Genomic DNA, 27,511 nt, shown 5'->3' with positions numbered 1-27,511 from the left:
TATTTGGTGACCTGCTGGAGGGAGCAGGGTGAGTCAGTCGTGTTACCCTGTGCACTGAGAAAGCCAACAAAAAGTGTGGTGCTTTTTTTCTTTTTTTAAGAGTGTAGAGAACTACATCTAGACTCATGTAGTCCAGTGTTATTTGGCATTGGCAACTTGGCTATTCATCCAGGAGGCAGCAGGGACGATGGCAATTTGTTGAACTATAACACAAGTGTAGGAGGGATATTAACATTCTAGAGCGTGAACTGGACTTTTTCTTGAGTTCAAATGGATTAATCGTTAATTTCTATGACACATTTTGCTTGGAATGAGTAGAATTATCAAAAATGTTATCATGCTAACCCTGCTAGGATAAATGGGCATCACTTCAGCTTCTTCATGGTCTAAAACCAAATAAATAAATTCATCATTTTCTCTCTTCCTTTGTAACTTGCTGCAGGCTGCTGTTAGAAATGAGACATGGGGCAAAACAGACTTTTGACCTTACAAAGCCTGGGTGCTTTGCAGATGTGCAAACTGGTTCAGAAGCAAGGCTTAGTGTGCAGGCTAACAAGAGGTCAGCTGCATGATCTGAGAGGCAAAAAGATGTCAGATAAGGGAACTGCATACTAAGCATGTGGAGGAAAGATGGTCATATTCAATTTAGCCCAGGAATACATAAATAAGAAACCTGTCTTTTATTCATTAAAATTGCGTTTTACCATTGTATGACATTTTAACTTGAGCATCCAGTAGAAACAAAGAAGAACCTCCTTTTGTAGCATTATTATTATTATTGCTTGCACTTTTTGTGATAAAACCTTGGAAAAATGTGATTTCTTGGAACAGAAACTTCTGTAGAAACATCAGAGAGATATATGGAGATGTCAAGATGTGCCTATCTGCTTTCCTGCATGCCAGTTTTTCAGTTTGATTTTCTGTTTCTTGGCACTCTGTCAGTTTGCAGCCTCAGGCATCTTACAGTTCATCTGGCAATAAGCAGGTAATCTAGCTTCTATTTTGTTTTAGAATAAGGAGCATACTGCTTCAGTAAACCTCAGTTCAGTGGCTTGTAACTGAAATTTTTTTGAAATAGCTTTTTAAGGATTTTTTTTTCATTCTAGTCTTACAAAAGTCCTCAGTCAAAATTTTTGACCTAGAAATTCCAAATGCTAATTGCTGCTTCTTGTAACCTCTCAAGACATGTAGTAAAAGATGAAAAATAGTGTTGAGCTGACACCATGTTATCTACTCATGACAGACTCAGTAGAATGATTTGTCACAACTTATTTTAAATTTTAATAAAATTAAAGATTATTGGTTTTTTTAAAAACACAAAAGTTTAAAGGGAATGAAGAATATTATATTTGCATTTTGCAATCTTGAAATAAAACCAACAGTTCAGAGTGCAAGGCTGGAGCAGATAAAGGGCTTATTTTTTTCCCAATTTGGATAGACACTTTTTTTTTTATAAGGAGACAAGAAAACTCCAGCATACCTGCGAGAATATCTGGAGACTTAGGTAATAATTAAATAGATTGGTATCTCATGAAAGACTGAAAAATGTAGAACTGTTGGAGAGGGTTCAGAGGAGGCCACAAAGATGACTAGAGGGCTGGAGCAGCTCCCCTACGAAGAGAGGCTGAAGGAGCTGGGCTTGTTCAGCCTGGAGAAGAGAAGGCTGTGGGGGGACCTCATTTTACAGCGTTTCAGTACCTGAAGGGAACATACAAACAGGAGGGGATTTGACTTTTTAAAAGGTTAGACAGTGGCAGGACAAGGGGGAATGGATTAAAGCTAAAGGAGGGAAGGTTTAAATTGGATATTGGGGGAAGTTCTTTCTAGAGAGAGTGGTGAGGTGCTGGAACGGGCTGTCCAGAGAGGTGGTGGATGCTCCATCCCTGGGGGTGTTCAAGGCCAGGTTGGATGGGGCCCTGGGCAACCTTGTGTAGATCCAGGCCTGGAGGTTGGTGGCCCTGCCTGTGGCAGGGGGTTGGAGCTCTATGATCCTTGGAGTCCCTTCCAACCCAGACCATTCTATGATTCTATATTGCTGTTGTTGAAACCGTTACATTTTATATAAATAAAAATGTATTAACCAGTCACAGAGAGGAAAACGACTTCCTAATCCTCTGGTTATGTATTGTAGAGTTGGTAGGGTAGGCAGGAGGATCTGAAACTGAACTTACATTCTATGCAAATTTAGTAGCCACTTGACATCTTGGCAGCTCTGGAATGATTCGTGTGCATCTTCTCTCTCACTTGGTGTTAGGAAAGGGGAAATTGCGAAATTTGGGAAGATTTTGGTTTGTTTCAATGCAAAATTAAAACAAATTCCAGGATTTTTGACAGAAACAGAAATGTTATTTTCTGGCTAGACCTTGTTTCACAATTTCATTCTGACTAGACCTTGCCTCACAATTTCATTTTCATGGTGGTCAGTCGTTCTGTACTGCAAGGCTTTTCTCAAGTTAGTCCTTTTGGTTTCAGTTACCTAGACTCATGGGGTGTAATTCTTTTCTACCTCATGCCTAGGTCTTATGTTCATATCCCTTAGGCAAGACATTAGTTCATCCTAACTAAAAGTAGAGTGGGTCATCCTTGGCTCAGGAAGGAATCACAAGACACAGACAGTCCACCGTACCGAGGGGTGGGAAAATTTGGGTGCGTGGAAAACAGGGTGGAAAAGGCTCTGCTAAAACACAGCACCTTGCCTGCACTGTTCTGTCAGGCTGGTGGTGTAAGTGCATGGATTCTCAAGGCTGACCAGATGCCCATCCATCAGGAAAGCATTTCAAAGTAACCATTGATGTCAAGTTCACTGACCAGCAGGTTGCTGAAATCTCACCTACAGAAAGACATTTATGCTGACTATTGACTTCCTGCCACTGTATATGCTAACTTATAAAATAGGTATATTTTATAACACAAATACATATATACTTATATTTCTTATATATCATATATATATTTTATCCAGAGCTGAAGTTCTCTGGAGTCTGATAAATGGACCAAACACTTCATTCCATATAAAATATTACTGTTTTGCTTTGGTTGTTTTTTTTTTTTTTTAATTTACAACAAAACCCACCCTAGAATTCTTAAAAAAACTAATTTATATTTCTAAGGGGACTCTGAGAGATCAACTGTCCAACCCCATTCTGAAGTATACAGGTTACCCCGAGAGCCGTTTTCCACAGCTGTCTGCCAGCATCACCAGTAATGTCATTACCTAATTGTAAATTCATCAAAAGATTAGATGGTAGTGTAACCATATTACATAACTACAGCTATAATTATGACAATAGACTGTGGCATTGATGTCTTTACCAAGCAAGCTTTTTTTTTTTTGGTCCCTCTCAGTTTACTTGTGTCCGGGGTACACAAAATTCTACTTAAACAGAATTAAATTATGCATATTTTAATATTTATATATGCCCACATGCATAAGGGAAACTGAAATGCAAATATAGTCAGTCTGTATTGAAAAGGCAAATGAAAACTAAATGTGGCATTAATTTGTGCTTTGTGGGATACTGTGTGCTCAGAGAATAATAAGCAGCAAATTTGTTTTAGTAACTGTAATAGACTTATATAACAAATTTTCAGGTTGTTTGGTAAATATTAACTAGTTTTCTTGTCAAACAAAAAAAGCAAAATGAAAGATCGAGATAAAACAGCCAGTATGAGCCTAATTCTGCTTCTCTTCCTCGGGGACCATATTATAGGATTTATATTTACTTAGCACTCAGAGAATGATCTCACTGACCTCATGGACTTTGCTTGAATGGCATTAGCAAGCGGAACTGACAACAGGAATCAAAATAAATCACATCCACTGTAAAGGGGGAGGAGAATAAAGGTTTTCCACATCGTGAGAAGTTGAGCATCCCACCTCATAAATCTCCTACAATTGAAATAGCCATGTAGAGCAACTCACTTCACTGGCATTTTTTGTTCCACTCTCTGACTGTCACAGGTAGGGCAGTATTTCTGTTTCTGACTGATCTTCAAGCTGAAGGTAATGTGACAGCAGGAATGATAAAATTAGCATGTGAGTAGCCAAACAATACAGTGCAAATCGACAAACTCTTGTTCACTTCTTTTAGAAGTATTTCTCTTTCAGAACCATGGCTTAGTTTTTAACAGGGGCCATTCTAACTTCATCTACCAAAAGTAATTTAAATTAAACACAATTTATATGCTAATATCTCTCCATATATATGTTCTGAACAACATCTTAACAGAGAAATACTGGTCATTTGGTTTACTGACAGTGGGGAAGTAAAAAGGAAACCGGGTTCAGTGCACATAACTAGAAAATTTTTCCATATCATTATTTCTTGTCATACTGTATCTGCAAAGCTTATCCATCACCTTATACATCTTGAAGGCCTGAGGCCCCTGAGCCATTGTCTCTTTGGTTGTTCATACAAGATGTACTGCGATGGCAGTGAAGAGTGTTGAGGCAGCCATCACCTGCACATAGATGCTTTTACAAATAATAGGATCATGAATTATTTGATACTTTCAATGCAGTGATTTTTTTTTTTTCTACTCTTACTGGTATTTCATCTTATGTGCCATCTTCTAGGAGCATTGCTCTCTCCCCCTTGTTTTCAGATAATTTTTGCTCTTGATAATCACATCATTCTTTCCTCCCCAGATCTTTTCTTTCTCTGTGTGTTGCTTGGTGACCCTTGCTGTCCTGTGCAAGCAGATTTACTGCTTTCCTCCATCTCTCCAAATCTTGTGTTGCTGCCTAAGCCTCTGCTCACCCTACCCAGCTTCCCAGTTCTCAGTATTTCCACTTGATCTAAACAAACTCCCTGTGGTTCAGGAACTGGAATCTAACCTGCCTGAATAAGGGATTTTGGTCTTCTCAGTGAAATATCTTGCACCAAGTAGACCAGTCTCAAGAGTTTAGGCCCTGTTTAATTTCCCTATATAGCACAGTCACACATACAGCTGCCTTCTGTCAGACTGAGGACACACAGTCTTTCATATTTTAGCTACGTCTCTTTTCTAAGATAAGAAAGAAAAAGCCAAGCATCACATGCCAGTGAGGGGCCATTCCTCACTCTCACCTTTTGTGACTCTAAAACAAGTTTCATGCAAAGCTATTTGCTGAACTTCATACTGAACAAAAATCAGCAAATCTGGTCAATGGGGCTCCAGAAAGTTGAAATCAGATGGGAACAGATACAGAGGTGGGTTACTGGGATGATTGGGAGAATGAAACTCTTGCAGGAGAAAAAGACAAAACCTCAATTTGTCTGTAACATGAAAGCAAAGAGGAGCTGTGATTGTCCTCTGAATGTGGAGGGGGAACCAGAGAGAAAAAAAAGAATTATAAGGACTGTATTGCAAAAGCCAGTGAAGAAATTTAGGATGGAAATCAGAAGGAGGCTTTGGTGTTGGTTTTAGCAATCTCCCAGTAGAATTTTTGTTCTCTCTATTCCTCTGTACTTCAACAACTGAGAGCTTTGTATAGTTATGAATTAGATTATTTTAAATTGTTGCCTTTTGATAATAGGAAAACTAGAAATTATGAACCAAGATACCTCTTTCAGGCCAAGTTAATGCTAAAAAAAAACATTGCGGGCAGCAAATTACGTATCATTTCTGCAGTTTCTTACCTTTGCATCCACATGCTTCTGAAAATCATAATAGGAGGAGAGAAATGTGAATTATCACCCTGATTGTCTGCAGTGCTACTTGTTTCTCTTAATCAGTTATTTCCTCTTATTCCAGCAGAATGCATGCAGCAAACTGTAAGACTGTGCCAGACAGGACCAAAAGCCTTCCATGCCTTGCTGCTAGTAAGACTAACTTCAGCATCTTACAGCTGGAGAGAAAGCATCTGCATTGACTGGTTCAGTCCCAGTTTGAGCTCTGGTAAAAGAGGATAACTGTAGTACAAAATCCAAACAATATTTATTTGTGGAGTTTCTAGCCTGACAGACTGTATAGAGCTAGAGTTGGAATTTTTGAGTGTCTCTGTCAATTCCTGTTGAAAGAGAGCATTTTTGTACTAGTGTTCTGGTTTGTGATTCTGGCTTACACTTCTTTAGGTAGCAAACAGGAGGTTCTGCAAAGCTGTACAGGCATTTACACACTTTACCATGTCTTCGTGTATTTAGGAAGGGACTTTACATACCCTAAATTGTCACTGAGAATGGCCAAGGTTTAGGAGCAGTTCAAAACAGGTGCTGAATTTTCAGCCAAGTAATAAAAGTCTACGGGCCTGATGCAAGTTTCCTCCAGCTTTCTTAGTGTAAGAGCAGTAAAGTCAGAGTGGTGATAAGGATGGAGATGACACCAAAATAAGCACCGTGTCATTCTTGGATGATTCCATTTCTTTCTCAATGGTTACCCAATGCCTAGTACCAATGATTGTATGATTCGCTCACCCTAGAACTGTGATTATCAATTGTCTGGGTTTATGTTTTGGAAGAGGTAATACAATTCTTGTTTTACAGTAGTCTCATTAGCTCCTGTGACACTCTTTCTGAGAGGAAGGGGTGCAGGATCTGTGCCTATATCTATTTTATAATTACCTAAAATGCAAGTTTAAAAAAAAAAACTCCAAACAGTGCAACAGATGCATTATTTTGCATTCTGTCTAATTGCCTGATGCCTGAATGACACAGACGTGACCATGTCTTGAAGATTTTCACCGCTGACAGATATTTTTAAGTCAGTCTTAGAAGCCACAGAAGGATGCTAAACCCCTGACTGTTCTGACAAGCATGTAGAGAAACTAAATTGATGTAATCCAATTTGCTGGTTCTGTTTTATGGAGTACCAATCACCACTCACAAAACCGTAAAGAAGCGATGAGGGATTTTCATGGTGTAACACACTGCTCAGTGACTGTGTAGTCCACGTAAGCTGTTTGTACTTCAGGTAGGTAACAGAGTGGTTGTTTTTCTTATCCCAGTACAAATATTGCAAGTGCACTAACCAAAGTTAAACACAGTCACCTCTTCCCATAAAAAATAGCTGGTGGTATTGTCATATACTTCCTCTTCCCGAAACATAAACATTTCTGGAAAGAAACTCTAATAGTTTACTGAAAATACAAAAGGAGGAAAAGTATTCTTAGTATTAAAACAAATGCATCAGCTGCTCATGCAAATGTATCGGCTGTTCATTAACAGTACCAAGGAAACAAAAAGAAATATTAATATGTAGTAGAGTCTGGCTGGAAATCACACATAGAATTATTTCTAAACTTTGTGAAAATTTGTATTCAGGTGATGCTGCTGGTGTCAGAAGCTTCAGTTCACTAACACCCCAGACTGGACTTGCAGAGTAGCTCAGGCCCTTGTTCCTTCAGCTAATTTCGGCATATTTTAACAACTTGATCAGTGAGGCCTCTGGTTTAATGTTTCCGTAACTGCTGTCTGCTATGAATTTGTGGTCTGAGTGCCCTGGTTTTGACAGGCCCCAGGAGAGCTAGGGCTGTAGGAGAGGGAATGTGGATCTAATGCTTCCCCATTCACACATATTACTTGCTTACTTGCTAAGGACTACTGGTTTATTAGATGTTTTGCCTCCTGAACCTTCAGGCTTACTGGCTGACTTTGTACCAATACTCATCTTCTATTCTTCAGCCAGCTTTAGGCATTAGTTTCACCAAGTTGCATTCCTTTATGAAAGCTCTTGGCTGTTTAGGTGGATAATAAGGCGTGTCATTTTTTGTTCCTCTGACCCACACCTCGGCGAGATACTATTCTCAGCAGATAGTATAAAACAACTCTTTGTGTTTGAATTACCGGTGTATTAACCTAAGAAATCACTTTCATTTGTGTGTGTTCCTAAAGAGAGTTGCCTTGTACTCACCTGAGTGCAACGTGAGAAAACGTCACGCTCCCCGAGAGCAGTTTGATGTGCTGGTGTTTCCCCTGGATCAGGTTCAATACGTTATTGCCCTTCAGCATTTGGCCCCTGTTAAATCCATCCCATCCCTGGATTTCCTCCCATAGTGTTGTTTTGTATAGTGTAACCTGGGCAGAAAAAAGTTAATGTTCTGCTGGTCCAAGCAGTTGAAGCAAACAGAGACCTGACTGCATTTCTTTCGCTGGGAGAAGCCAAGGTGAACTGAGCAGTGCTGGCATCCTTAGTAACATGGAAACATGTGTCATGTGGGATGCAAATACATTTTAATCACAGCACTATGTAAATGCCTGACTTCCAATAGCACTGCACAGCATGGCCAACTCACAAATACATATTTTTTTTTCCATATAAATAACTCTGTGTGCCATCAGTATGCCACAGAGTTATTTTGCATAAGAAAATGAGCTGTTATTTTCCACCCAAGCAAACTGTGTCCTTCAGGTAAAATGTTTTGATTTCAGGAACAATTTGTTGAAAGTTTTTATGATATTCTAGGCTCCTCATATACAGGATTTCCAAGGACTGTACAAACACAAACCTGCCTTAGAACTGATTTGGAAACAGTTGAACTTTGAAGACTCTCATTTAGTGCTCACTAGCAGAGTATTTGGCATTCCAGGTCAGGGCCTGGATGCCCATGCTGTTACTTATGTAGCAGCAGACTTCACAAAAGGTCCTATTTGCACACAAAGCCTATATAGCGCAGACATATAGGACCAATTTTTGATCTTGTCCTTGGAGACAGGTCTACATTGCACCCACACAAGAATATCTGGAAGCTAGGTGTTATGCCTCAGAAAGCTCTTGAGCCATCATTCCTCATGCCGGTCATCTCCTGAGCAGTGCCATATGGGACATCTATCCCAAGCCAAGCAGTGCCAGCTACTGAATGACAGGGAACCCCAATATACCAATGTTTTTGGTGGCCTCTATTCTGTAAAAGACTTTTAGAAGTGTACTTCTGACTTCTCCAGCATGTCCACACCTGAGTAATGTAGGCTAAGTACACGTAGGATGTAGGAGAACATATTCTGAGCTCCCCACAAGGGGTAGAGTCCACTTGAAAATTTAATCCTTCAGACCCTTCTCTTCCTTAAGGAAAATCTGGAGTAGAGTTAACTGAAGAAATTAAAAATCAGTCTGGAAAGTTTTGAAGAAACGAGTTTCTAAAGTAAACGCAGATCTCATGGTGAAGGAAGAACAGTTCAGGGTTGTATAGATGTTACACTAAAGCTTCGTTTTCTGTCCTGTTTGAAAACTCTGAATAGACTCCCAGAGGGTTATATGCCATGCTCTTTCATTTTAGTTCTGTTTCATAGAGAAGGTAAAGGTAGAGGCTAGATCGTAAACCTTGGTGTGTCTAGCTAATCTCTTGCAAGGAGACTTATGAGGTTACACAAACCAGTGCCACTAGGGATAGAAGAGAAGAGCTTTAGTACTAAACCAGAGAGATTTTTTATGTAGACCAGCTCTAATTCAGCAGGGTACAAAGAACGGAAGATGACAAGACATTATAAGAAAAAAGTAGGAGTGGAAACAAGCTGGATGGTATAGAGAGGAAATGTATTTATATCTTTGGCATGGAGCCACACAGGAGCTTAAAGGGTATTTGATTGAGGCATTTGACTAAAATGCAAAAAAACCCAGAGCGGGACGTAGGACAAGCATCTGAGTAAGACATAAGGTTATGAGGATATGAATCACTGAAGAGAGGAAGATGATTTTATACAATCTCTTTTTCAGTTGAGGTCTTTTGACAGCGTGCATGGAAAGGAGAGGGAGCTGCATTCAAAGCAGTAACTAATTAAGGCAGGCTGAGCCGCTGGGGACAGCAAGGAGAGAAAAACGATCTGCTGGTTTTGAATCACTTATAAGTTGTAGCATGTAAAGGCATGTAAGAGCCATATTACTAATCACCTATGCTAGTGGAAGATAGAAATCTATCTTTTTCTTTGAGATTTCTTATCTCAAATAAAGAGATAAGATTTCATTCTTCTTGTTTCTTGCCAGTTCAAAAATCAACTGGGTTGTCTTTTGCACAGTAACAAATCCCAAAAGCCAAAGAATGAATGTGTGTATGTGTATTTCCATCTGCTTCAAGTTAAACAGATAATAATACAGTTAATTTAAAGCATCTAATTTGGTTTAATTATTGAAACAGGAGACAAACCTTTGTGCTGTTTAAGCAAGAGGATTATTTCCCTTGTGCTTTGGGACTGGAGACCTCATCTATCTAGGGAATAAAGTGAAGTGTTTATGTAGGGTAAATTACACTGTTGGTAAGAGGAGTATTTTGAGAGCTCTTACTGAAGCTGATGGCATATACAAACCTAAACAGCTTCTACATAAAGTAATCCCCAATAGAAATACTTGCCTGATAGGCTTTCTGTATGTATTACTTGCACTAGATCAGCATACCAAAAGGATTTACATAACTATGGGACTGATTCTGCCAAAACTAGGGAAGCCTGACTCTGTTCTCTGTCCCTACTCTAAGGTTTGTACTATAAATACATCTGTACAGGGCTACCCTTACTCTGATCAATCCTGACGCAATCCTGGAACAGCATCACAGGTTTCTACTAAATCTAGGCTTAGTTCATCTTCCAGAATTACAGCAGAGCACTAAGTCTCTCCCACTACAAGGAGCCTCTTCTAGAAAAACCCCTCTGCCAGATAATTATGTCATTTTAGCTTATCTACGTGCCCTTTGCCTTCCTTTCTCTGAATTTATCTTGTCCTTCTTCTTACAGTACTTCCCACAGCATTAGTCTGCTGCAGTTCAGCTGCGGTTCATAATTATCTTCCAAACACACACATGCATAAATAGCTCCCAGGAATATCTTGTTTGTTTGTTTTCATTACAGAACTCCTAGGGGGGACTAGCACTGTCAGTGCCGGTGACTGATGGCTCTGAGGGAGGCCTCCCCGGAGATAAGCAAAATTTTCCATGTGCCTGTGAAACGAAGCAAAGGGTGGCTGCTGATGTACATTTATCATTGCAGACACTTTTGACTAACAGCTCTTTTTCAGCAAAGAAGAAAAAGTCCTACTCAAGGTACTATATTTGTCATGTGTTTGGATTTTTGGAACAGTATTAAATATACACTTTTTTTTCATTTATGTCATCCACGGGAAGACTAAAGGTGCAGATTCTCAGCTGGTGTGATGGAAAATAATCACACTGGGGAGAATCTAGCTGCATGAGGTATAGGTCTTAGGCCTGTGCTGCCACAAGCCCACTGTTCATGCTCCAGTGGGTCTGTTCTCAAATCTGTTCTTTCCCCAACAATATTAGTGATACAAAGCATACAGAGGTATTTTAAATATCCAAGAACTCTGACATCCAGATGTTGGTGGTGGTATTAGAGATTCCCTAATCAGAAACAGAATTGTTTCTGGCAGAAATGATTCACCTTTAAAGAGGAGACAGACAAAGAGCAAGGGTAAAAGATCTATCCAGAAATTTCAGAATTTCAGCGATGAAATTGGGTTAGGAAGTTGCCTTTCACTGCATTCGCTCATTCACATGACTCCTGTGACAATGACAATAGGAATGTACACAGTTCTTAGAGAGGAGGCTGACAAGCTCTGAAGCTGAATTTTATATGGATAAAGATAACCGAAATGTAGCATCACCCCTGCTAAAAACATATGATTTACTCCTGAATCACACTGCCCAGGTTCTGACCACTTCTACACCTCATACATGCCCAGAGGTTTGGTTTCAGGGAAAGGTGATGGTGTAAATTAGAGAGGATGGTACCTGTCTCACAGTTACAAAGTCTCTTCTCCAAGTAAAGCAAAGAACATGGAGGTGGTTCCTAGGTCAGTGTTGCTCAGCAGCATTCATTCACCAGTGAGTTCTGGTCTCTGCTTCCTTCACAGTCACCCTTCTGAATGAAACGGACACGATCGCAGCTAGGGTCACATTCTGAGTGAGGTGACACCTTTGTGATTTGCTCACTGATGTGCTAGTGATTAAGTGAATCCTGACAACTCTTTCAGTAGATCACTTCAGATTTATTCAAAGTTAACACAGACACTGAAACTCTCCCATCGTGCAGTTCATATAGACCCTGAATTAGTAATGAACATGTCCCATTAGTCCCATGTTCAGGAACTGTGCCTCCAGCTGAAAGGGGAAGAAAGGGAGAACACTTAAATTCCATGCAAAGCAACTGAACATAAAAGTCAGCTACAACCCAATCTTGCAGTCACTTGCTAAACTGAACCAACGTGTAAGGTTTCAAGAGTTTCCCTATGCTTCAAGGTATGCCTTCTTCAATTCCAGAAGAAAAGGACGGGATAACTGTACTGACTATGAAAAGGGTATGTCTGACTTCAGTAGTAAGGACATAAAAAGGGAGATTTGTCCTTCCTCCTCTGAAACCACAGAGAGAATATTTGTGTCGAAAAGAACTGAAGGCTGTTTTGCCTGAGCCCAACAGCTGTTAATTTTTAGATTCTTTCTCAAAACAAAAGGCAGAAAAAAATCTGGAATAAAATTTAGTAACAATGTTGGAATATCAAAAATATTTACAATAGAAGTAAAAATATATGTTTTTTTCATATACACTCACACACACACATAACCTGATGAGATGACAGAGATTGTGTTAAAATATTATTCTTGGCCCTTTGTTGCTGCTCATTTAGTTGCAAAAAATGAAAACACAAGTATTGGATAGCAAAGCTAATCTATACAGCATAGTTTAAATACAAAGATACATGTAATAAGAAAACAGTACAAAAGGTATCCCAGCATTAAATAGGTATAATCTTCTTAAAATATGCAGTAGCTAAATTTTAATTATGCAGTGGCTGTAGTTAAAATCCATGTAACTTTACATTATACTTAATGTTTTGCAGTATGAGCAAATACCACAAATACTCTGTGCTTAGTGTAGGAAATATTGCAGAAACATAAATATGTGCAAAGACCAGGTGCATAGATTCTAACTGTGGTGAAACTGCTATGTACTACAGGCCCAGGATAGATACATGGTGGCTATTATCAAATGGTATTTTTTATATCGTTTTTATGCAGTAAACTCAGATCTTTCATCCAATATGATCACAGCCCTTGTTTCAGTTTAAAGAAAACACTGTATGACAACTTTACATGATATGTCTTGCCAATATGTTGCCTACTTCTCCATACTACTAAATTAATCACTGGTGTCAGAACTCTGACCTGATCTAAGTGCATATAATTTTGCTTTCCACTCATTTACACCTGCTAGGGATGTGGATGTTAAAACACAGAAGATTTGCTGCAGTAGCTAGAATTTATGAAGTTTTAGTTTCCCTGCTACCAAACGGTAAAGTCTGGGCGTACGCCCTGGAAATCGTTGACAGTAAAAGACCGTGACCGTCTCCTAAGGGTAGGACGACTGGGATTCCTCCCCTGAACCAAATTTAAATAAGGATCAGATCTCAGGAAGCGTGGGTAGCTGTCTTGTTCCATCAGCCTGTAGACTGTATTTTGTGCGGCATCGAAGGTGGTGATGATGGGCTGTTCCATATTCCGACTCGTGGCTTCTTTGGTTTGAAAGTCCAAATTCACCTGGAGAATGAGAAAAAGCGTATTTCTTTAATGTGCACCCATGCATTTCCTGTGTTGTAATCCACAGCAGAGATACCGTACTTTGGTGCAAGTCTGCTCTGATGAGAGGACCTTGAGCAGCAGGCTGTTACTGCCACAGAATTAGTATGTTTGTGTTCAGTCATGGCTGTTGGAACTCTTCACAGATGTCACTGGTTTGCTGTTTGAGTAACTAATAGTGGCCTTCATATAGCTACAGCTGGCAGGCTTGGCAGCACCAGACCAATACAGAACTCCCTCCATTGCCAGTAAGGATTCATGCAGAACTTTGTCTCATTAGACAGTTTTAGAGAACAGTTAAAATTTCTGGTTTCTGTGTAGAGTTTTGATAATAGGAAGCTGAGAAAACTCTAATAACTAAAATAGAAAAGAGGTTTTAATGGGTTCCTGGAGGCTTTAGATGGGAAAGGCATATAAAGGTGATAATTTATCCTATGTGCCATTGCATTCATCCTGGAAAGATTTAATTAGCATGAGAATTTTATTAGAGTGATGCACTGATTTAAGCATGCTATTTTGAAAAATGTTGATCCACTCAAAAAGTGACTTGTATAATATGCTTTCTTTTTCCTCACTGAGATACACCTGCCATTTCTATAAAGCTAGTTAGAACAGATATTTTAGATCTAAGAACTGAAGGGCAGTTAATGATGATAAAATGGCCCGCTTGTCAAACCTAAGATTTTATGATCCTATTAAGCTGTATGTTCAGAAACTTGTGTGTAAAAGAGCTCTGCTGGACAAGAAGTCAGAGAGAAGATAGATGCTCATTTAAGAGCTGTGTGGTCCAAAATGAGATACTGTTGGCTGGCCTCAGCTGCTCAGGTGAACCCAAGGAAGACATCTCACCAAAGCCAAATGCCTAAGGGTTACAACAGCACCCACAATATGTGCGCCAAGTCAAAAGTGTGATAGATAAAGAAATCGTTATGTTACTGCTGGTTGAAGCACAACTTCCACACCCTGGCCCCTCCCTAGCTTTCCTCCTGCTCACCTCTTTGCTTACATCAATCTTATAGGCATTGACAGAATCGGTACTTGATGCCCTACCATAACCGCTCATAGATCAACTGGCAATGACAGGTCCTACCTCAGACAACTTGGAAGGTTTCTTTTTATGTAAAGTCTTCCCCAAAGACATGTAGCAGGGAAAGAAGTAAAAAGGGACATGAGTTTTTAGAAGTGAATCTTAAATGTAATCTATGGGAATTGCAGGTGGAACCTGTACCATTTTGCAGTCTTCAAAATGAGAATTACATCTTTTTCATCCTTGTTGCAGGGAGGCACCAGTTAGTCTTTAACAAATAATAAAACAAAGAATACAGGGGGAAAGGAGCATTGGCAAGTGATAGATTTGTTCTGCTCTAACTTGATAGAATTACAGGAAGTTTTAAGTCCAAAAGACCTATTGAAGAGATTGGTTGAGATTTCAGTGACAGTTTGTCATCTCCCAACCTGTTCACCTTCCTAGAGCTAGCAAAATCCACTCCTTTTGCTCATTTCTGTATCCCTTGTAACACACTTTGGTAACATGAGGAAACTGTAAATATAAAACCTTTTTGCACTCCTACAGTAATACAAAAAGGCCTCAGTGTTGGTAAGGATTGATTTATAAACATATTTTTGTATATGTGCTGACAGTAACACACTGAGAATACACAGTTAGATCTGGGTAGGGGTCAATAAAGACAAGTCCATGCTTAAAACATTATTATTATTTTAAAGGATGGGTTTAATTTAATAGCTTCTTCTAGTCCCTTTTAGTCTTTTGGCTTATTTAAAGTAAAAGCTTCTGAATCTCTGTTATGTAATGATTTAATAGATAATTACTGGTTTAAGAGAAAGAGAGAATAAATTTGTTGTATGGGAGATAGCTTTGAATAGAGACACACAATACTATTCCAGAAATGCTAGCTGGTATGTCTCATTGGAGCTTTAACACTTGCCATCACTGTTTTTGCTTAAATATGCTCTGTATATGTATTTACATATCCCAGCTTTACAGACCACCAGGCATCTCTGATTCCTATGACATAATATTTAAACCCATGCGCTACACTAAGGGGAGTAACACGGAGGGTGTATGGAAGGGAGAAGGGAGGACACTGAGAATAATCTATGCAGTTGCATCCAGATTTCCTTCCAAAGCTCTGACATTTAAGATAGGGCCTTCTTACGTCAGTCACTACATGATTAACTGTTGCCCTTGCTTCTGGGCACGCACTTCGTAAAAGCAGATTTCATTAGATGCAGTTGTGCCAAATACTGTGTACAATGAAGAACGTTTTTACTGTACCTCTTTTGGAGCATCTTTCTGTATGAATGTTTCATAAATGGCCTTAGCTTTTGGCAAAAGTTCAGGTGCAGTTTTGCTTTTCTTGTAATCCTCGCAAGCTATCCAGAACTCAATGTTCTCCTCACTGAACTCAGTTTTCAGGAACTTCGCAAAGGCATCCAATCCAGCTACAGAAGGGAACATTGAGTTGCATTAGAAACAGATATCCTTATCCTCTCTTCTTTTGTGCAAGGTAACAAAACAGGTTTTCATCCCTTTGAATTGCATCACATTATGGATAATTATTTCAGAGTACAGAAAGGTTTTTAAATAAGTGCAGTCCTCTCACTGTGATCCTGAGTGCTGTATCTGCTGTTACAGAACTCTCAGCATCAATAAAAATCCACTACCAAGTTCTCATGAATTTAAAAACAGAAGCAATCAAAATAGGTGTATGGAAGTGACAGACTTTATTCTGGCTGAATACCAGTTTTGGCTGGCTGAAACACTATTTGAAGCTTTACTTCTAAGTAGGCTGTTCTTCAGTAACAATTTAAAATGAATGACTCCCAGGATCTTTACAATTTGCTGTATGCTATTGTTGTTGTGCTGAAGATGTTTTCTTTCCCAAATATGTTTAAACTCTGGAAGTAATGCGATCATATTGATGTCAGCTGTCCGAGGAACAGATTTGAAAAGCACACAGTGTCCAGCACTGTAGCTGGATCATATGTGTGTCCCTCCAAAATGAAAGAGGGACACATGTGCATTTGATAATTACGTAAGCAGTGGGCCCTTTCAAATGATGGCCAACTTTGATCCCATCACTGGTTTAGAAACAAACTTCATCAAAGTGACAAAGTCTTTTCTTAAGTATGTGGAACATGTTTTCATTTTTAAGGTTTGGTTTGCAGTCGGGAATATTTGATCAATATTTGACCAGTTTTACTGTTTATTGAAGGAACTCTTTGCTGTTATATTACTTGGTTCAATAAAATATGAAACTTAAGTTATTTTCAACTATTTTCAGTAGTTGACAGCATGTTATAGCCTAAGCACATGAGGAGAGCACAAATACATGCTGCTTTAAATGACCCATCATACCTAGCTTAGGTAACTGCCAGGTCTATTTAAGTACACGACTGGATTTCATCATTTCCATCATCTTCCATCAATTTTCCATCTAACAGTCTTCATGAAGAGGGAAAAACTACTAACCTTTCTCAGAAAGCAGTTTGTCAAAAGATTCTCCCCATTTCGCTGCTTCTTCAGGAGACACACTGCTTAAGAAACAGAAAGTGGTTTTCAGGAAATGTGCATGTTGTGTTTCTGAAGGTGGTGTAACATATGTTATCTGTCACCATTAATGCTGAGGCCTGTTTCACAAAGCCTTCCATTAGATCCCACTGCTAAAGCAGCTCATTCTCTCAGAGACATTTGGTTGAATTTTTTGCTGACATTTTTCCAGCAGAGTTGAACATTTTTCCCCCTGTTCAAAAAAACCCCATTTGAGCAGAGATTTTTCTCTTCAGTGTTTGTGTTGTGCTACTAATCTTTAAGGGCACTGACATCATGCAATATGGTAAAACTCATGTAAGAACCAGGTCAGTCACCTATTTAAACTTAAAAAAATACTCTTGCAGAGATGTGGGTTTTGTATGTGCTCAGTCAGAGGCTCTGTTACCACAATCTTCTTTTTTTTAAAATGAAATACGGGAAATTCTGTAGCCTAAAGACAAAGCTATGGCAATATGGTTGAGGTGACAGCGTGGTAGGGTAATAGGACACATAGTCTGGTTTGTTTGGCACAAGCATATTTCAAATGTCACATTATTCTGAGAAACTGTAGTCCATTTATAAAACTCAGCGTATCCTTCATCAAATTTGTCAAGTTGGTTTCAAATATTCTGCGCTAGAGAAGAATGCAGAAAGGAACACTGCACACCCTACCTCAGTCATGCAAGTACAGTTTTGGAGAAACCCTTTTTGGTTTTGTGTAACTGACTCTGAAGGTACACCGGGACAGTACTGTGCTTCACTCCAGAACTGGAGTATGACCGGAGATAACTGTATCAGGTATCAGCTCAGGACTAGGACTTAAGTTCCAAGACTGAAGGTGACCTGAATTTATATCTGGTTGTTTATGAATATTAATACTTAAAGCCATTTTCATTCAAGGACAAAGCACAGTACACTGGAAGTATCAATAAGTGATTTTTTCCGGGGTTAGTTGATTAGAACAGCTTCCTATGGACTGAACACTTGACGATGACTCCACCTTGCTTGTGGAGGCTTCCTGTTCTGTTCCCTAGTTCACACAGTTTGGGTTCCCTTTGCAAAATCTGTAGGAAGCTTAGATGAAAGGAAATTCTAATCATTTTGGTAAGGATTTTAAACCAGTAATGATCTTAGTTTTACACAAAACTGAAAGGAGGATTTTTTAATTTATTTGTTTAAATAGCTGTCACAGGTCTCCTAGATGAAGTCATTGCTTATAGGAATGAAATTTTTCACTAGGGAGAGACAAACAGTTCTTGAGAGGTACAAATGCAGGAGGAATGATATTCAAGAAATGAGCATAGGCCAGTAAAGTAGGAGGATTCTGGAGTCAGGGAAAATGAGACCTCATTCCCTTACAGTTTTTTTAGTTATGAGAAGTACAAAGTGTATTTCTCTGAGTTGTGTGGACTTGTAAGTCTGGGAACAGTGGGTTCCTATAGCTACAGAAATTAATTTGTTCATAGTGAAAGATGAACCCTGGTGACTTCAGATAACAGACACAATCATGTAGTAATATCTCTGTGTAAAGAATGGAAATCATACTAAGTAAATAAAAAAATAAATCTATTATTAAGAGTATTTTTTTTATTTCTTCTTTTAAGTTTCTGCTAAAAATAATATCTCTCTAATCTATATAGGGAGAAAGATGAGCAAAATCCAGCAGTTTCTCATCTATACAAAAAGAGCAGAATCCCTGTTAGGCATCAGGCTGAGAGTAACGTGGTAAAAGGCAGTTGGCCAACTGAGGAAGTGACAGTCTGTTAAAAGGGGGAAATTCTCCTGAGAATTATTTATATATGGCTTTGTACCTGGCTGTGTACTTTGTATGAAATGCCCAGGGGTAATCAGTGACCCAAGAGGGTCTGTGTGCAGGTGGCACAGCAGCTGTGCTTTCTCTTTTCAATGCGATCTTAGCATGGTTTTACATGTCTGGACCCAAGAAATGGAAAAAGGCTGTTCTCAGCATTGTTTTACCTTTGCTCATCATTGCAATGGCTTCTATTTCTGAGTGAATCATTGAATTAAGGTTTCTGTCAGCAGCAAAACAAGAAGGAAAGAAAAAGGAAAAAAAAAGTCATGAGATCCCTCATGAGCATGGTTTGGAAAGTCTTTCATATCATGAGGAGACCCTATCATTTGGACAGGCATGACATTTGGACTTGTAAGCAACAAAATTATCCAGATGCATAGGTGCAAGTGTTTAGATATCCAATTCTTGGCCGTTTTTTCATTTTTTCAACTGAGTTCGGGCCTTTATACAGTTGGGCCCTTGTACAATAAGGGTTTGTAGAAGCAGTTCTGGTCTTAGTCCCAAAGACAGTAACTGCTTAAACAAGGTTTATCAAGCCTAACAAGACAAAAGGGCACAGGAAGTACTGATGTGGTCTGTCATGGGAGGAAAGGGGCAGCGATTTTTTTAGACCAGGGAGGTGTAGCACCTTATGCATTCCTTCTTTTCATTCAAGACTTACAAATGCCATTCTTAATGTAGCAGTGAAACCTTGGTACGCCACTGCAGTTGGGAACTAAACTCTTATTGGAGTCAACAAAGCGAAGATTTTTTTTCCTGCAACTTTATGAGAAATAGCGTAACAAGGACAGTATTACAACAGTGTGTAAACATCAGTGCCTGAATTTGGGAGACAGGAGTGTTCAAACAATGACTGCAGCTATGCATTCAGTATTTGATGCTTGTACATCACCAGATTCTTTGGAAAACCTGCTTTCCAAGGAGCTGTATCATTTCCCTGTAAGCGGTAATTTGTCAGCTATATTTCTGAGTTGATGCTTCCTCAATGCAGCCAGTGGTCCAGTAAGAATGCTGCTGGCAGGAATAAAGGTTTAAACATCTCTGGAAGTGTACAGGGACCAGCCTATGCTTTGGGGTGTGAAAGCACCACTGCTGAGTTACCCAATGCATACCAGAAAATTCTATAGAATGTGTACACTTGCTTCCATGGCTAACTTTGAAAGGGTCCAGACCTTGACAGCGTTATTCTCTGCCACGCCTGAACACGCAGACACAAATGCAGGAAACGTTCAGAGTCACATGGGCACTTCCTGAAAGGAATCCCCACAGACTCAGGCGTTTATAACGCTTACCTTGCGGCTTTGGCCAAGTTACCAGGTTTACCAAGCTGGTCACCTTCATGGAATTCGGGCTTCTGCAGGAGAAGGCTCAGCCTATTTCTCTTCTGCTTAGCTCTACAACAGAATTAGAGTTGTTTTTCAAGCAATCCAGTTGAAAGTTTCCCTTAAACATTTCCCTTGACTAATATCTCTGCTTCTGCATCACAGATCTCCCCACATTCACTTATAGTAATGTTGTTACTTCTGTGAAGTCTGCTCTAGGTGACGTTGCTCTGGCAAGGGGTTGGGCTAGATGATCTCCAGAAGTCCCTTCCAAACCCTAACATTCTGTGCTTCTATGATTCTCCTACATATTTTATTCACATCAATAATTACTTGCTTTACAGCGTAACACAAATTTACACACGAAGCGCTCTACAGAGAAGTAGAAATCATTTCATTTTCAGTGAAATTTCACGCCGGAACATAAACAGTTGGCTTGGCATCTTTTAATGTTTCTCAAAGAAAAAGGAAGTATTGCTTCCTGTCATTTGAAGTTTTCAAAAAGAAACTTTCCCGGATCATATTTGGGCTTTAAAGAAGCATTTCTCAGAACTTCTTGAAACCTCCCTTCCTATTTTCTTAATGATTTTATTATTTTCTTGTTCTTAGAAAATATTTCTGTGCTGAATTAATATTTTATGCATACAATTCCTAGGACTGCAGTTCATGAGTTTTGAGTTCATATATCTAACTCGAAAATAAAACAACCGGCACCCTACATTCACACTCACAAGCCACTTCAGAAGAATCCTCTATGTAAACCAAACACTCACAATGTCAGCATGACCTTAGAACTTACCCAGCCTTGCTTGCTTTATGTGACTCTTCTTTAATGGTTGATTTTGTGACTTTGTAATAGGATTTATCCTTTGAAGCAGAAATGTTTAGTTGGGGAAATAAAAGAAGCGGGTTCTCCATCTTCCTCTAAAAAAACTTCCCAGGTTCAGAAAATGTTCCCTTAACTTCCGTACAGCAGTTGCATCTGGCGTAACTGATGTGCTTAGGAGGGGTCTTGCATGCTGTACCAGGCTGGGTTGTCCCCCCTTGGCCGCTGAACAGTTTCCAGAGCAGGTAGTAGGAAGAAGGAGGTTCTTCACCTTCACTGCTGCTGCAACTGCACGTATACCAGACTTTAAGTTCTGGTTTTACAGTCGTCATTTAGGGAAGTGAGATTGCAACTTTGCAAAATAGCTGCTGCTCGTCCAGACGCACACGGCTATCAGCAGAGAGCAAGCCCTTGGTTTCTGTTTGTGGAACGTCATGTTCTACTATGAGGCTTAGGATGATGCCATCATTTTCCCCCAAACACCTGTGAGAAGTGTGCATAGCTTTAATAAGAATAATATTGCCTAAAATCTGTACAACATTGTCTTAAGCTCGTAGAACTTCTGACAAACTGCCCTCTACAGCTGGCGGTGCCATGCGCTGTACACAAAATCAACTTGAAACTCGGGGTTTCTGAGTCTCTTGCAGGAGCCAGATGAAGCCGGTTCTTCTGTAAGCAGACAATTTAATTTTTGCACCATTTTTCAGAAATGATGAGCACCTAATTTCAAGTTTGCCCACATAAAGCTCCTCCTTTATCTTCTATATCTGCGGCTTTATTTTCATTCGCAATCTCCCAGCCAGGCTAAAATGTCTTTAGGTCAGCACAAAAATTTGTGGGTTGGTTTTCTGGTTTGTTTTGGGTTTGGTTTTTTTTACAGTAAATAACAAAAAAAATTTCTCTTCTGTTTGCATAATGTAAAAATATTGAATTCTTAGGCTGATTGGCACAATTTGCCCCTTGACATACAAGCTTGATGTCAATTTTCTTGCTCTTAAGTACAACTTGTATTGGAGATGTCATAGGAATGATATGTTGCCAAAGAAACCTCTTCAGTGTTAGCTGAATGAGGGGCTGGGAAAGATTAAAATTATGTAGTAGTTAATTAACTAAGAATTAAATAGTCTTCCTTTTTTTAATGCCTTATTTTGATCATTCACATAAGACACCGAGCCTTGGGGAGAAGACATGACGTCATCACCTTCCCACAGTTTCATCCAGTTCTGCGCAATTAGCGCAACATGGGTAAGTTCTGGTGAGACTCCCACCGTGGCCTTTTCCATGTGGCTTACAAAGCTGAGGATAGATGGGAGGTGCTAATATTCAAAAGAACTGAAAAAACCCACAAACCCGACTCTGCTGGGACTCTCAGTTCCTGAAATATAACAAAAAAGATGTTATCTACTGGGACTTTTTTTAATAGAGAAAAAATGAAACCCATGTGTATTACATGTGAGACACAGATTGTAAAATCAGACTGAATGGGAAATATTCCATGCAAAATGTTGTGACCCAAGGACCTTTAAGAAGCAGGGTTATGGCTTTAAACTGAGCCTTCAGTTTCAGACTAGGTTTATATATTACATCCAGCTTACTCTAAACTGGCTTTAACTACGACTGTCTTTAATTGTATATTATTATATGTAATAAGCAAATAAGTACAGAACACATAATTTTATTTCACTTTTCTACAGCAGTGGTAGTCACATGAGCTTTTTTCCCCCACCTACTATGTGTATATAATACTGTCTGTGTTTGTCTGCCAGAATGTTCTACCTGTTGATTTCAGTTCCTGAAGAAATGTTGTCAGTTGGAGACTCAGTAGTTGATATAAACTGATTTAAGAAAGATTTGTAGCATGAAACATCATTCAGAAGTCAACCACAGTGGCCTTGCCACTCACTATACCGTGTAACTTGCAGATTGAAATGACCCTCTGTTAATGTCATCTCTTTCAGCACCCACCAACAGTGGGTTCTCTCCAGGGTAGCTCTGAGTGGCTTGTTCATTCCACTCTTAAGTGACTCTAAAGCAACAGGCGTTATGTCTTAGAGGCTTAAAATATACTAGACCATGATGAGTATCAGTCCCCAATGAAGCAATCCCCTGTGCATCTCCTTGGGAATCATTCAGAAATATTTGGGCGGGGGAGGAAGGGAATAATTACAAACAATCTCTTTTTTTTCCCCCTTTTTTTTTTTCTTCTTCTTCTTTCCATTAATAGAAAACTAATACTAAATTCAGGCCCTGAAGTAGCCAAATTGCATCAAAGTCAGTCTGTGTTTTGTCAGTGATGGTGCTGGTGCTAATAAGTATTTCTGTTTTGCACTGCAGGCTACAGTAGTTATAGCAACGGTATTAATGACCCTGTAAATGCTTCTGGGCTGTTTTGTATACTGCAGGATGACGATATAGAAAAATGAGTAAGTTATTTTAAGACCCAGAATATTATGTTGATGACATGACTAGAGACCTAGAAAGCTCTAAAGAAATCTGTGATGAGAACCAAATGCCCTGAGTCTCAACCATTTCTCTAACCACTGCAAATGTATTCATAAATCTTTTGGGAAGGAGACTAGTGAATTTTAAGCCTTCAAATCAAGATCATCTCTGCAAAGTGAGAGCAATATTGACTTAATGATTTATTGCTTACATAAAAGAAGAAACACATGTGTCAAGAGATTTCATAGTTAGATGGACAGAGTACCTATTTTCAAAACAATCTTGATATGACAAAAAAAAAAGCAGAATTGAATAGATCATAAAGTGCAGGAAGTTCCTTGAGGTGATGGAAGCACTGCTCTCTTTGGGCCTGATCCTCAGTCAAAAAGTGGCTGCCCTGCTTTCTGTTAGTGTTTGATGAGGCCCTATCACAGCTGATGGTCAAGTCATGCTTGACTTGTGATGACCCAGTAGCCACCCCTCTGAAAGAAAAGCTGACCCTTAACAATAGTGGCGTTGTATTATACACCATATAGAATCATAGAATCATAGAATCATAGAATGGTCTGGGTTGGAAGGGACCCCAAGGATCATAGAGCTCCAACCCCCCCTGCCACAGGCAGGGCCACCAACCTCCAGGCCTGGATCTACACAAGGCTGCCCAGGGCCCCATCCACCCTGGCCTTGAACACCTCCAGGGACGGGGAATCTACTACTTCTCTGGGCAGCCTGTTCCAGCACCTCACCACTCTTTCTGTAAAAAACTTCCCCCTAATATCTAATCTAAACCTTCCCTCCTTTAGCTTGTAGGTTGTATTTCTTTTTTAAAGGGAAGCACTGAAAGATTCCAACTTTCACTTCAGCCAAACAGAAGTGAAACCTGAATTTTGTGATTCAACTCAGCACAAAGAAGTACAGCATGATAAGAAATTCTCCTTCATTAGTAATCCCTCTGCATCTTTCTTCAAGCTACTTCCATTACTTGCCAGGTTAAGTGTAGGCTTTGCCTCCTTCATGTCCATGCTTGTTCTCTGGCATTGCCCGGGCTTCTCTGCAACTGAGCTCTGTCATTGTTCTTATTCAAATCCAATTTTACCAGTATGGCTTCTGTGGGGTTACATTTGGTTTAGTTTCTGCTGAAGGGAAGCGATATTCATCTGCACTGGAAGAAAAAAAAAAGGCCACACAGTCTCTTTACTGTGCTGTGAATAAGCATGGAAAGGAACTTCACTGGAAAGCATGGGCTGAAAAGATGCTATTTAGTTCTTTTAGAGTTGAAAATTAAAATTGCATGTTTTGAATAAATTGGGCTTTAATAAATCTGCTGCTTTTCAGTAACTCCTAAACAATTTATCACTCCTCAATGTTGTTTATTCATTAGTAAAAGCCATAATTGGACCTACAATTTATTAATTATATGTTCCAACATATGGTTGTCTTGTTTATCTTCAGATAAAACCCTTTTCTCCTTCATGAAGCAATACCAAAATGATTTTATTGTAAATCTCAAGCAGAGACGCTTGCAGCCTGCCAATTCGATGAATTTCTTTAGTGGTGCACCTAAAAGGTTCCTGTAGTGGAGGAAGTTGGCAGCGGGGATGCCTAAGGGTGGGTGCAAGGGAAGCGTTATAACGCCTATGCATAGGTCACATTACACAACCCTCTTTTGTTGCTGCTGTTTAAAAGGAAGGAAATAAAAATTGCACTGCTTCAGATAATGGATCGCTGACAACAGGAACATAATACACCGCATTTAGGGTCCATTGGCCCTGTCAAACAGGGATCACAAAAGAATTTTGTAAGGCATCTGTGATGAAAACTCCAGTTTGGGGCAGGCTTGGGAATCTTTGTGGTTTCAGAAGAACTCCTGCTGTGGAAAACGTTTACATCTGTGCTAAAGTAAATGCATTTATTTTGTCTTTTGAAGGGTCAAAATAAGAAAGTGAGTCTGCAAAGCTCTCAGCTGTATTCATTTCCTGCCTGCCTCACGCTTACATGGCCGGCATCTCCGATTAGTTCTATTTACATAACACAGACATCACTGTCACAATTAATCTACAGGAAGCTGGTTTCTCAGTTGACCCACTCAGTGTTTACCACTAGCTCTCCACAAGTGCATAGCAATGACATCAGCGTTCATTAGACAACTGTGTTTTAATGACCAGCTTCTGGAAGTGCTCACCTAGGACACTCCTCGCGCATTTTAAAATGCAGGAGTTGTAGCGTGGTATTCACAGGAAATGCTGAAGGCAGGAAGGTACTCTAAATCCTTCCCAAAATATCCTGCTGGAGATACACACTACTGGGTTTATTTCCGTCTCTCAGAAGCCCAGAGGGTTTCCTCACATGACAACCTGCGTTTCTTCCAAGCGAAAGGCTTTATCGATGGATGCTGACAGCGCAAGCAACAGCACTGGGCTGAGTGTTTTCTGGTCCTTCTGTGAAAGATGTGGGAGATAAAAGGGAGAGACTATCACTTAGTCACCCGAGAGTGCTGTGACTCCTAGTCCACTGACTCTTAGCCATAAGATCAAAATTCCTAAGGCAGCCAAGGGAATAAAATCTGTTTTACGTCTGACTGAGCCAGCTATCACAGAACTACCATGAGCAGAGCCCTCAGTTGGATGTCAGGCCTGTCCTCACTCTGCTTTTTGAGCCAGGTCATTCGGGGGTATCTCAGGAATGCTCAGCACAGGTTGAACTCCTAGTGCAGGCAATGTCCAACCTCTGTAATGCAGGAACATTTCATAGTAAAAAGGCATCTCTGCAGGGAAGAGGGCTCAGCAGTAAAAAAATGGTGCCAAAAATTGAAAACTCAGTCGGTCAATTCTTGCTAAATATATAAGTATACAAATAGAAAGATATACAAATATATACGTATATGAATATATACATATATTCTCTTCAAATTCTGCCAAAAGCAGACAGCATCTGAAGATTTTAAGGCTACCATTGCTTTGTGTTTTCAGTAATTACCCAAAGAAGTTCACCACTAAAATTAGACACAAATAATGCCAGGTCAAATTTAAATGAGTATGAAAACTTCATGAGCAATTTCCCAGGAAGGCGCAACTATTTTTGGAGGCTGGAGAAAAGCTGTATTCTAAAATATAAATTGGGGTAGTTTAATCTCCTTGATGATTAAAGTTCTGCAGTAGTAGTTTCCTTTTCCTCCTCCCAGTCTGTTATAAAAGTTCTCTTATGAGGGGGCTGGCTTCAAGACCAGGACACTCAGCATCAGTGTTCATCAGCCAGTCAAAGTCTCTCCTTTTCTTAGCTAATACTTGAATTTCCAACAAAAGTCTTCACTTACCAAGCACCAAGGTAACACAGGCTTTCCCAAAACTGCTGTCCAATTTCTTCTTCTGATTTGCAAGAACCATCAAGAAAAGCTTGCTGGTTACCTAATACAGTAATATGTGGGAGGCTGTGAATCTTAGCCTTCAGAAAATCTTCAGGCATAGTAGAAATAAAGCTCTACTCTAGTAAGGTTCTTAAGCAAATGTTTAATTTCAGCCATGCAAGAAATCTTGGATTGGAGGCTGTGATCTGGCATTTTGGGATGCAGCAGATGTGAGCAGCAACATAAGAGAGAATTGAACCCACTCTTCCTTCTGGACTCTGCCAGCAGTATGGATTTTATGGACTCACTCTTGCTGCCACAGTCCTGACAAAAGGCCTTGCCATTTGGGCACTATCCATTTTTTTAATTTCTCTGGCTTTTAGCCTGAGTCATGATGTGCTTCATTATTACAATTTTTGATTTGACACAGTCCTCAGCTTTAGCAAATACTGACCTTGGTAACCGCTGGTTTTCACACCAGCATCTAAACCAGATTCTCATCATGTCCAATCTGCTGCTCCTTTCTAGTTTGGGTTTCTCTGTCACAGCTAGAATAACTGGAATCACAAAAGTAACTTTTGCAAAGCTTAGCAAAAATGCTTCCTCAAAACAAGAGGAAATGTGGTATTTGCACTACTGGTATGCACGCCAAACTATCCTAGTCTCTTTGTTAAGTAAAACCAGGTTCCATTTATCAGGTTACACTGTCAATTTAAT

General features: G+C 39.6%; 1 protein-coding gene across 1 annotated transcript; it reads right to left on the bottom strand.

Moving 5' to 3' along the window:
* Positions 1-13,201: 13,201 nt before the first annotated feature.
* RGS18 (regulator of G protein signaling 18) lies at positions 13,202-21,101 on the bottom strand (the record flags this gene model as incomplete). Its single annotated transcript, XM_084266387.1, has 5 exons — positions 13,202-13,456; positions 15,792-15,958; positions 16,989-17,053; positions 20,154-20,255; positions 20,983-21,101. The coding sequence occupies 5 exons, from the start codon at positions 21,099-21,101 to the stop codon at positions 13,202-13,204; spliced, it is 708 nt and encodes a 235-aa protein (XP_084122513.1).
* Positions 21,102-27,511: the final 6,410 nt, after the last annotated feature.

Source organism: Gallinula chloropus, assembly GCF_964237585.1.
Source record: "Gallinula chloropus genome assembly, chromosome: 6".
Classification (NCBI taxonomy): Eukaryota; Metazoa; Chordata; class Aves; order Gruiformes; family Rallidae; genus Gallinula; species Gallinula chloropus.
The sequence above is the reverse complement of the archived record's forward strand: the minus strand, read 5'-3'. Positions and strand labels throughout refer to the sequence as shown.